The following is an 11,994-nucleotide window of genomic DNA, read 5'->3' as shown; positions in this document are numbered from 1 at the left end:
AACAGAAGAATCTCAAAAAACAAAAACAAAACAAAACAAAACAAAAAAAACAGAAGAATCTCAACAGTTGGAAAAAGCGATAGAAAACAATCAGAAAAAGAAAAAAGGAAAGGAAAGAGAAGGAAGAGGAGAGGAAGGAAAGCAAAGCAATGGAAAAGGAAAGAAAAAGGAAAAGAGAAGGAAAGGGAAATAAGAAAGTTACCTTGTTTTTTTGAATGAAATTGAAGCAGAAGTCTTTCTCCTTCAAAGAAGGATTGAAGATCCCCTGTCCCCTGAGCTTCTTTTCATCAGGACTTAACTTCATTTATTACTTTTGCTAAAGATAGTTGAGAATACAGAGGCATGGGGAGAGGATGTAACAACCTAACTTGATTTATAGTCACGTGTCCCATAACAATGTTTTGGTCAATGACGGACCACATATCTGATGGTGACCCCATAACATTATAATGGAGCTGAAATAGTCGTATCCCCTAGTGACATCGTAGCCGTCGTGATGTCATAGCCCAACACATTACTCACAAACATATGTGTTTGTTGTGATGCTGGTGTAAACAGACCTACTGGACTGCCAGTCGTATAAAAGTGTAGCACATATAATTATGCACCGTGCATAATATTTGATAATGATAGTAACTATGTTACTGGTTTATGTATTTACTATATTATGCTTTTTATTGTTATTTTAGAGTGGACTCTTTCTACTCATTAAAAAAAAAAAGTTTGCTGTAAAACAGTGTGCCGTGTTACACCAGCCACAGCTTCGTACTTCGTGTGTTTACAGATTGCATCATTTCCTTCTGTGCTTGAGGATCTCGTGTTGTTTTGTACAGTAACATGCTGTAAAGGCTTGTAGCCTAAGAGCAATAGGCTACCCCATAGAGCGTAGGTGTGTTGCAGGCTATGCGATCTAGTTTTGTGTGAAAACGCTCTGCGATGTGCATACAATGATGAAATTGACTAATAACACATTTCTCAGAACATATTACCGGGATCAGTGGCGCATGACTGTATTTTTAAATGTTTTACATGTCTTTTATTGAATGTTTCAGGGTACCAAAAAAATTGAAAAGAAGAAAACTTCATGCACCAAAAAGAGAAAGGGTGGGGAGATGAAACATACCAATAAAATAAACCCATCGAAAGTCCAAATGGGGGTGCCGGCATTCAAGTCTGTATTTGGGTCCTGATGGAAATGCCCAAGTTTGGCTTGTGGGGCAGCCTCTGAAGGACAATGTCATGTTACATCAATAAAATGGGGAACCTATCTCCTGAGCGACAACACACTGGGGTGTAAGGAAGAAGGAGTCATTGAGGCATAGTGATGTTTCACTGAGGGGAGAGTTTGGTTCCCAGAGACCTGACCAGAGCTTCTTGTAGGACCTTTGTTTGTGATACCATTGCAACTGTTTTAAAGGCTTTGTGCAAAGATAAATCCTCAGGTTTTAGAACAGACAAACCAGGATTCCCTGGGGTCATACACAACAAAGGCAAAAAAGAATCTTTATAAGCATCTAGTTTTTCATTTTATTAGGAAATTTGTGATAACTGAGAACACACACCAACAAAGGAAAGAAACTGCATGCAGACAGAAAAAAGTGAAACAGAGTTGAAAGGCATTGAACAAACATAGCCATCAAACCAAACATTAGGAATCATGATTTTATTCAGCTGAATTTAGTGATTTGCACAATCATGCAGGTGCTGGGCAGCACTCATGTCTATTCCATGAGATGGTGCCTATTTGTTTGGAAACTTTCAGATGGAAAAACTTGAGGCATCAAAGAAAAGATGGGAAGAAAGTTCAGGACCTGGAGAGGAGGGAGAATGATAGGATGAAACGGAGGGAAGTCTTACCAACAGGCTGGGTACCAGCAGCACCTGCAAACCGGCCGCCGAGCAGCAACATTGCTTCTATCAGCAGCACTTCCGCTGACAACAGCATTTGTGCTGGCAGCAGCCCTTCCCGCAGCCACAGCCATACGAGCCACAGCCACGCGAGCCACAGCCATAGGAGCGGCGGCAGCAGCAGACCATGGGGACACTGCAGCAGCCCCCACAGCAGCCACAGCAGCAGGGACAGCAGCTGGAGCAGCAGCCAACCCGGTAGCTTCTGCAGGTGCCACAGCCACCGCCGCAGCCACCACCGCAGCCACCACCACAGCCACCACCGCAGCCACCACCGCAGCCACCACCACAGCCACCACCGCAGCCACCACCACAGCCACCACAGCGACCACCACAGCCACAGCACCCCATGGTGTCAGTAGAGAGGACTTGAGTGAAGTGAGGAGAGATATTCAGGAGGTGAGGGAGGTCTGATGCCCCTTCTGCTGGGGGCCCCTTATATACCAACCCTGGGGATGGGAGAGGGAGTGACCCAGGACACATGACCAGTGGTCACTTCCTTGTTGTTTTAGGGTTATTCCTGTTTACATTCTTATGAACTATATTTGACATTTGCTAATTTTAGCTTTTCTCTTTAAGGTCATGTTAGAAGCAAAGCAAGAGATGCTAACATATTGGAGGAGATCTTCATTGAAACATTGTTGAATCTTTGAGATTTTGAGTTATGAAGGCATTCAATGGCCACCCACTTCCTTTTCCATTTCTCCTCAATGGTTTCCTTTCCATATATTCAGTTGAAATCACCCTGCATTAACAGAAAATTCCAAAGTATGAAAGAGTCAATATGAATGTCCAAAATCCATAACCCATTTTCTTTCAAATTTTACACCTACTACTTTTGTGTACCTTAGATCTCATTACATTGGCCATTGTAATTCTTATGAAGTTGTTACACGTTCACAGCTGTGTTTCCAAAGGGATTAGGGCTGTTTTTAAACTAAATGACCTTCTTTCTTTTTAATCCCAAACATTGTGTTTTCAGTCTTGATCCAATGCTCCCTCCTCTCACTCTCCCCTCCCTTAGTGTTCACATCCATACCCCCAGTTTCAATTTCCACATGTAGATTTCCAGATTTGTTCCTTGAATATACACCTCCAGCTTAGACTCTCCATCAGATTCCATATCCATTGGTGGCTACCACATGACACCATCTTCTCCCCCTGGGTGTCTCAGTGGCCCCTCCAGTGTCACAGGCCCCATACACAAATCATAATCTTCCTTGCCCAACTACAAACCACCACCAAAGAGTAAAATGTTCCTCTCCTTCTCTTTATCCATCAAGTTGGCAATCCTTTAAAAAGGGGGTGGGGGTTATCTTTGAATCTTTCCTTTCTCTCAGCCTATCTAGTCTTTCACCAAACTCGGTTGATTCTACCTCCTTAAAAGCTCTCAAACTTATTCACATATCTCTAGCTCCACAGCACCCCTCACCCCAGTTCAAGACCCCTCAAAGCAATAGAAGTGCTCTTTTTGGTCCACTTACCACAGAAATGGTTTAGAATCATTAACAATGTCAATCAGCTCTAGGGACACTGCAGTATTTCCTCTCATTCAAATTCCTGAAAAACAGTCTTACCAGATTGGGAAAATAGGCTCTGAGCAGCAAACCTGCTACCAAATGAAGCTCCGGGGATGTGTCAGCCACCAAATATCCCCATCCAGGTCCTCTGAACTCGCAGTGATGGCCCGAGATGCTCCTTCATCAGCATGCGTGATGGCAGCCCACATTCACTCTCATGTTTCTTGCCTTATCTTTTCACAGCCTCCGTGTTGGTCACCAGCCATCGAATCTCACCAGCGTCAACAGCGACACTCACCTCCTTAAGGCCACACACTGCTTCTCTCCCTACATCCGGCCTCTCCTTGCTTCTCTGGCCTCTGCACGCCTGAGGGACCCACCTGCTCTCAAAGTCACTGAGCTCAGGCTACTTAGCACAGGGGTGTTTCTCTCAGACATCAATTGATATCATATAATCCAGGACAAAAATTAGTGCCTCATCCAAAGCAAACACCAAGAATTATATCATGAAAATGCAAACATGTAAGGGGATTTATTTCTAGCTTAAAAATAATCATTGCAGCCTAGATGTGAAAAGACAAATCACAATGGTATGCTTCAAATGACGAAGTAAAAAAGTAAAAGTTTCCAGCCTTAGCATTTTCCACTGGTCAACAAACCCAGTGATGGCATCTGGCCTTGGCAGAGGCCTTTGATTCTGCCACCATTTTCACATTCCCAACTCCCAGTGCTACATTCTATTGCAAGTTTTGTGAAGTCAGGAACTGTGCCTTAACTCACTGTGCCCACCCATTGGGAGCTCACAGATCACCTGTTCCACCTGCCTGATGACGTGTGTGGTCTGTAAGGCCTGCTGACAGCTCACACACACAGTGATGTTCCCTGGGCATCATGTGAGGACAGAGGAGTCTGCCCCTTCATTCCTGGTGGCAGCCTGGTTCCCAGAATGCTTCCCTAGAACGCTTAGCCTGTTTTTACTTACATTGGAATGTAGTCTTATGAAAAAAAATAAACAAAACTGAAAATGTGGTGAGGACATTTACAAGGGAAGTAAATAGATGATGGATTCTTCAGTGTAGATGGAGCCAAATAGCAACAAGGAAGTGGTCACGTGTCTTCCTCTCCCATCCCCAGGGTCGGTATATAAGGGGCCCCCAACAGAAGGGGCATCAGACCTCCCTCACCTCCTGAGTATCTCTCCTCACTTCACTCAAGTCCTCTCTACTGACACCATGGGGTGCTGTGGCTGTGGTGGGGGTCGCTGTGGTGGCTGCGGTGGTGGTCGCTGTGGTGGCTGTGGTGGTGGCTGTGGTGGTGGCTGTGGTGGTGGTTGTGGTGGTGGCTGCGGCGGTGGCTGTGGCACCTGCAGAAGCTACCGGGTTGGCTGCTGCTCCAGCTGCTGTCCCTGCTGCTGTGGCTGCTGTGGGGGCTGCTGCAGCGTCCCCGTGGTCTGCTGCTGCCGCCGCTCCTATGGCTGTGGCTCGTGTGGCTGCGGCTCGTATGGCTGCGGCTGCGGGAAGGGCTGCTGTCAGCAGAAATGCTGTTGTCAGCGGAAGTGCTGCTGCCAGAAGCAATGCTGCTGCTAGGCGGCGGGCCTGGCCTCTGGGCAGGTACTGCAGGTGACTGCACTGCAGGTGATATCCCCCCCCCCCCGTCCCCTTCCTGCCCCCCCCCACCCCCGTCTGCTCCTCTCTCAATTGTAAGTCAGGAGCATGACCTGAACCTTATCACCAGCCCATAAGAATCTCACATTTCTGTAGTTTCTGTGATCATGCCTGCATTAAATAAATACCAAACAAAGTGATAAATGTGCTGTCTTGTCTGTCATTACCATTCAAATCACGTCCTCTACAAAACAGTCAAGACAGTTTGTTCCACCTTCTTGAAATGCTTCTTTATTTATGTCCTGTTCTTACCACTGCATTGTCATCTCTGTACACTCAAAAACAACTACCTTAATAAATTATATTAAATCAGCCGCAAAAAAACATCTCTTTTTTCTCTTTCCAGTTTCTAAACTGCGTGTCCATGGGGGGAAATGTGTTTTGATCCCATCAGATGAGGCAGACATTATATGTGTAAAGGCAGCAATAAATCAAAAACTAGATAAATGGTTTGTGATTGATGTAAGTAGAGTAATGAATGAAGACTCCGTCGTGGGTTTAGGAAGAAGTGAGGGACTTAAAGGCACATCCTCCATTTTAGCATTAAAATGTCATAAACTGAACTCTCCCCAAATCTCTCTCCCTTCATAGTCTTAGCAACAGAAGTCTGAGTGTGTGAATATGTGTACAGACCCTGCCTGATCATACGATCACTTAGAAGCATGTCACTTTTGAGGTTCATCATTTAGTATAGCCACTGTTGTATAATTCTAGAGTCCCCTTGTACTGTACATTGATCTTGACTGACATGGCTTCATTGCTGAGAATTACTCCAAAATAGAACATAAATGGTGTCATCGCATTTCTCTGACCATTAGCTCTATAGTCTATATATGCTTCCCATTCAGCCATCACCACTCACTAAGCTTCTGTGTCCCATAACTCAACCCATTCAGCCCAGAGAATGAAGTTGAGCTGTAGTCATGGCAGGCACCGTAGAAGTCTATCAGTCTCTGCAAACTACAAAATCTGCTTTCAGTTGTAACCTCAGAAGATAAGCATTAGATTCAAAATAATCACATTATGCTCAACTTCCATCCCACCCCCTCAGCATTCTCTGAAGGAGTCCACAGATACAATAAAATGTGTCCCCAAACCCCTCTTCTGTTAATTTCCCACAGTGCTTCCTGGCCTGTTTCTGTGTGGACTCCAGACCCTCCAGATTCTTCATGGCTGGTATAGAACAAGGTGAGAGGGAAAGGGGACAATGGGGTCAAAGCCAGCCAACCCCCTTGGGAATATCTCCCAGGAGAGCATTCTTGCACAAATCCCACAAGGCTCACTTGGGTTGTTTTCTTGTAACTCTAAGCAGAGACTGACAGAGATGAATGCTTAAACAGGTGGAACTGACTGAATAGAATGAAATAATCAAAGGAAACATGAGTTGAATAACCATGTCAAATAAAACTCCCAAAGGGGGTCTTCCTTAATGGGATTCAGAAGATAAAATTTGAGGAGTGAGGTATGAGATGACCCTCCCCAGATTCTGAGTTGACAAGGTAGGTTGGGGTACTCACCTGGCTCTGTTTCCATTTCTTTTTCTACTTCCAAGAGTCTTAAGCTTTTAGTGCCCTCTGGCTGGCCAGAACCCCTTACTCTCAGCCTCCAGGATTTATCCTTGGGGGTCCCCACCCTCTGACTCATCCTTCCCCTTCGGACCAGATTCCACCTTTAGGACCACCTCTTGTCACATGGCTGTTCTCAGTGAGAAGTGGGGGAGTCAGAAGAGATGTCCCGGTCCATTTATCTTACCTAGCTTTTCCTTACTTTCTCACAAAGTAAGGTTAATTGACGCAGTTCTGGAACCTGAGGCCACTCTTAGTGACAGAGATTTAAAGCTTCTTAGGCTCTTGCTTTTCCTGTCCCACTCACTAGCAATGTGAGCTTGCTTTCAGTCAGTGTAAGTAGGAGACAAGCGGTTGTTAGGATCCATTGAGATGTAATACTCAATATTGACAATGATTTGTGAATAAAGGACCCAGGGACCAGGGTAAACCAGTGACAGTTACTGAACATTTATTTGTCAAACATCATTCTAGGTCCTTTGGGGGACACTGAGACACAATTCCTACAGTTAAATAGATGACAACTTGATATGCAAAAGAAGATAAGTATAAATCCATAATGGCTATTTAAAAACAAAGAACGAAGGGCATATTATATTGAACATAGGTCACTAGAAAATCACATGAATTAAGGGCAAAGCACATAACATCTTTGTATTTTGTTAGTCTTTAGTTATAGCCTGAATGGCATCCCCCCAAAATCTCTATGTTGAGTTCCTAACTCCTAGTACCTCAGAATGTGACTTTACTTGGAGATTGAATCTTCAAAGACGTAATTAATTTAAAAGAGGGTCATTAAGGTGGGCCCTAAAGAAATATGGCTGGTGTTCTTCTAAGAAGAGGGAATTAGGACTCAGACATGTACAGAGGGAAGACCATGTGAGGACACAGAAGGTGGCCATCTGCAAGCCAAGGAGAGAGGCTGCAGAAGAAACCAAATCTGCCAACACCTTGATCTTGGACTTCTAACCTCTAGACTTGGGAGAAAATAAATCCCTGTTGTCTAAGCCATCCCGTCTGTGGTACTTTATTATGGCGGCCCTAGCAAAGTAATATCCTTTCTTGGTCATGCATGGTGAGGGTCAGCAATGCACATGTATTTGTGTTCGTGCTGAGCTGTGTGCCTAAAGAGGTGCTGTGGCTTAAGTGAACCTGTGTGATGAGTCATCCTTGCTGTTTAAATGAAAGGAACATACTGTTAGTGTACCACGATGTGGCAGGTGGGTACAGTGTGGTGCCTGCCTTTCCTTGACGTACTCAGCTCTGTCTTCCTCCTCTAGAGCACGGTCCACACAATTCCCACCGCAGGAAGCTATAATACTACATACTTCACAAGGAAATCAGACAGGATCTATGCACGGCAGAGTGTTGTGATGGAGGCTGAAGAGTATGGGAAGAACGCTCTACGTATACACATCTTGCACCTCACCTCACTTGGTGAATGGCTGCAGGTTTCTCTCCATAATCTGATTACAAATTTAGTCTTTCTTTAGGTTATCTGAATAGTTGGCATAAACATGGTCTATTTCCCTTACTGTGAGAAATTTATAACCTGGTCCTATAAGGACTTGAAAGCTAAGTGAGAATAATATCAGATTGAAAAATGAAAAAGATTGCTGAGGTCAATTGAACTACTAAAATATTTTTAACTGACCCACTTCTTCTCGTCAGTACTTAGTCCATCTGAAAAACTCACACTTTGTGGCAAAGGGATGTAGAAATTTACTGCAAAGACAATGATGGCTGACCTTCACATTGCAGGGGCAACAGCCTCTGCCACACTGGCTCTGGTCCAAAATAAACCAAATGTGATGAGAGAGCATATACTGAAAAGCCCACCAGGAACAAGAAGCCACAAGACTCAATGTTATGAAGTCATTCTGGATGTTCCCAAGAGCAATCTTTCCACCTCTGATCGGAACACCTTCGGCAGGTATCACACTTGGCTTTGGATTATAATTATTGAACAAAACCCACCCCACCCAAAGACACTTCAGGGCAGGATCTGTTTTACTGGGCTCAGGCCTGACTTTATATCTAGGTGTTTCTTGAGGAACATTTGTCAACAGAAAGTAAAGACTCTTCTAAAATATTTAAATCCTGAATACTACTCATGGCCTGAATCATAAAATATTATTTATATTTCAATTTGTATCTTCAAACTAAAAGATGGCGACTGGAGGAAAAAAAAATGGCGGCGTGAGGTGAGCCTCTGTAACGCTCCCCTGGAATTTACAACGAATCGGACAACAATAACTCCACAAAGGACTCCTTCCACAGCAGACAGGCAAGACGAAGAGGCCGACTACTGAATTCACCTCCAGGTGGGTGAATCGCGCGAGCAGGGGAGGAGGGAGAGGAGAAGTGCGGAGACGGAGCCGCGCGGGCGCAGGACACAGACCTAGCTCAGTGCTCGGAGCCCGCTGCGCCCGGATCTTCCGCAGCTGCGGGAGAGGGAAGGACTCGGACTGCTAGGGCTCCGCTTACGGCCCACAGGGCTGAGGGGGCAGCATATAAAACCGCTGAACCCAACGCTCACTCGCGGCAGACCTCGGAGCAAAGACTGAGGGAAGAGGGCTGAAATCGGTGGTTTAAGCCCTCACTGCCGAGCGGAGAACGGAAGCCTTAGGCACAGAGACTAGCCGCCCCCTCCCTACCCTCCCAGAGCTCGCCCCGCCCCCACCTGCCCGGTGCTAGAAGCGATAAAGTAGCAGTGTCGGATCAAAGGACAGAATATTTGCTGCTCTGAGAACTGTGGACCGCAGACACAGATTCGCAGCTCAACTAGTTCCGGCAAAGGGGAGGGAGCTGTGGAAGCAGGACTGGCTGTGGTGGTGGTCGCCTCCATTGCTCTGGGCCACCTCTCACAACTCACCCCGCCCCTGGCCCCACCTATCTGGGCGGATCCCTGCAGGAGTAAACAGAACTGCTGAAACAAACGGGCTCTGAATCTGGTGCAGAAAGAGCTTTGGAACTCCAAAAGCTCTTCGCATACCTATCAACCTGTTGCAGAAGACACTCCTGTAGATGTCTAGGAAGAGAAATAGTAAATCAGTGATTGCCATGAATAACCAAGGCAACAAGATAGCTCAGAAAGAAAGTGAAAAGTCTCCAGAAAAGGAACTTAGAGATATGGACCTTTGTGATTTAAATGACAGAGAATTCAAGATCGCAATTCTGAAAAAACTGAACGAGATGCAAGAAAACACAGAAAGGCAGTTTAATGAACTCAGAAACACAATCAAAGAACACCATGAGCATTTTACAAAAGAGATTGAAATCTTGAAAAAGAACCAAATAGAATTTCTGGAGATTAAGAACTCAATAGAAGAAATCAACAATAAAATATCCAGCTTAGGTAGTAGAGTTGACCAGATGGAGGAAAGAATCAGTGACATCGAAGATAGGAACCTGGAATTTACACAGAGGGAAGAAGAAAGAGACTTGAGACTTAAAAGAAATGAAAGAACTCTGCAAGAACTTTCTGACTCCATCAGAAAGAGCAATATAAGAATAATGGGTATACCAGAAGGAGAAGAAAGAGGGAAGGGAACAGAGAATATATTCAAACAAATTGTCGATGAGAACTTCCCAAACTTGTGGACAGAACTGGATCCTCGAATCCAAGAAGCAAATAGAACACCTAATTACCTCAATCCCAACAGGCCTTCACCAAGGCACATTGTATTGAAGCTGTCTAAAATCAATGATAAAGAAAGAATCCTCAAGGCAGCCAGGGAAAAGAAGACGGTAACTTACAAAGGAAAGCCCATTAGATTATCATCAGATTTTTCAGCAGAAACTCTACAAGCTAGGAGGGAATGGAACCAAATATTCAAACTATTGAAAGAGAGAAATCATGAGCCAAGAATAATATATCCAGCAAAGATCTCCTTTAGATATGAAGGAGGAATAAAGACCTTTCCAGACATCCAGAAGCTGAGGGAATTTTCTAATACACGACCTGCACTACAAGAAATACTAAAGGAGGCTATTAGACCACCATCAACAGGGACAACTTGTGGCAACCGAAACATAAAAAGGGGGAGCGTAAAGGCCTGAACTGGAATATGGGAATAGAGAAAGTAAGCGTACTGAAGAAACTGGAATACTCTAAATATCAAACTTTCTTTTACATAAACTCAAGGGTAACCACTCAAAAAACATCCAAATCTGAAATATATACTGTAACAAAAGAAGAAACAGAGGGAAACATCATAGAATACTACCACACAGAAATAACAGACAACAACAAAAAGGCAAAGAAACAATGGAGACACAGCCTTACCAGAAAACTAAAGACAGAATGACAGGAAATCCTCACATATCAATAATCACCCTGAATGTAAATGGACTGAACTCACCAATAAAGAGACACAGAGTAGCAGATTGGATCAAAAAACTAAACCCAACCATATGCTGCCTACAAGAGACACATCTCAGCTACAAGGACAAGCATAGACTCAAAGTGAAAGGGTGGAAATTGACACTTCAAGCAAATGGTACCCAGAAAAAATCAGGTGTAGCCATAATGATTTCCGATGAAACAGACTTCAGGGTGAAAAAGATAACAAGAGACAAAGATGGACACTTCATAATGGTAAAGGGGACTATACAACAAGAAGACATAACAGTCATCAATATTTATGCCCCCAATCAGGGAGCACCGAAATATACCAAGCAACTACTAACAGAACTAAAGGGTGAAATTGACCAAAACACAATTATACTAGGGGACTTAAATACATCATTGACAGCTATGGATAGATCATCCAAACAGAAGATAAATAACGAAATCGCAGCCCTAAATGACACATTAGATGAATTGGACATAATTGACATATATAGAGCACTTCATCCTAAAACATCAGACTATACATTCTTTTCTAGTGTACATGGAACATTCTCAAGGATAGACCATATATTGGGACACAAAATCAGCCTCAGCAAATTTAAGAGGATTGAAATCATACCAAGCATATTCTCTGATCACAAAGCTTTGAAATTGGATATCAACTGCAAAAAGAAAGCAGGAAAAAACACAAATACATGGAGATTAAACAACATACTTTTAAAGAACGACTGGGTCAAAGAAGAAATTAGAGGAGAGCTCAAAAGATACATAGAAACAAATGACAATGAAAATACATCCTACCAAAATTTTTGGGATGCCGCGAAAGCAGTTTTAAAAGGGAAATTTATATCATTACAGGCCTATCTCAAGAAACAAGAAAAATCCCAAATAAATAACCTCATGTTACACCTTAAAAAACTAGAAAAAGAAGAACAAGCGAAACCCAAGGTCAGCAGAAGAAAGGAAATAACAAAAATCAGAGC

At 43.8% G+C, this 11,994-nt stretch overlaps 2 protein-coding genes across 2 annotated transcripts; one reads left to right on the top strand and one right to left on the bottom strand.

Moving 5' to 3' along the window:
• Window positions 1–1,917: 1,917 nt before the first annotated feature.
• On the bottom strand, window positions 1,918–2,259 carry LOC308499270 (small cysteine and glycine repeat-containing protein 8-like; the record flags this gene model as incomplete). The annotated part of the gene is made up of 1 exon (XM_081052370.1): window positions 1,918–2,259. The coding sequence occupies one exon, from the start codon at window positions 2,257–2,259 to the stop codon at window positions 1,918–1,920; it is 342 nt and encodes a 113-aa protein (XP_080908496.1).
• A 2,401-nt stretch (window positions 2,260–4,660) lies between these two features.
• On the top strand, window positions 4,661–5,014 carry LOC308498720 (small cysteine and glycine repeat-containing protein 9-like; the record flags this gene model as incomplete). The annotated part of the gene is made up of 1 exon (XM_081051208.1): window positions 4,661–5,014. One exon carries the CDS (start codon window positions 4,661–4,663, stop codon window positions 5,012–5,014), a length of 354 nt encoding a protein of 117 aa, XP_080907334.1.
• Window positions 5,015–11,994: the final 6,980 nt, after the last annotated feature.

This window comes from Rhinolophus hipposideros (assembly GCF_964194185.1).
Source record: "Rhinolophus hipposideros genome assembly, chromosome: 6".
NCBI lineage: Eukaryota > Metazoa > Chordata > Mammalia > Chiroptera > Rhinolophidae > Rhinolophus > Rhinolophus hipposideros.
The sequence above is the reverse complement of the archived record's forward strand: the minus strand, read 5'-3'. Positions and strand labels throughout refer to the sequence as shown.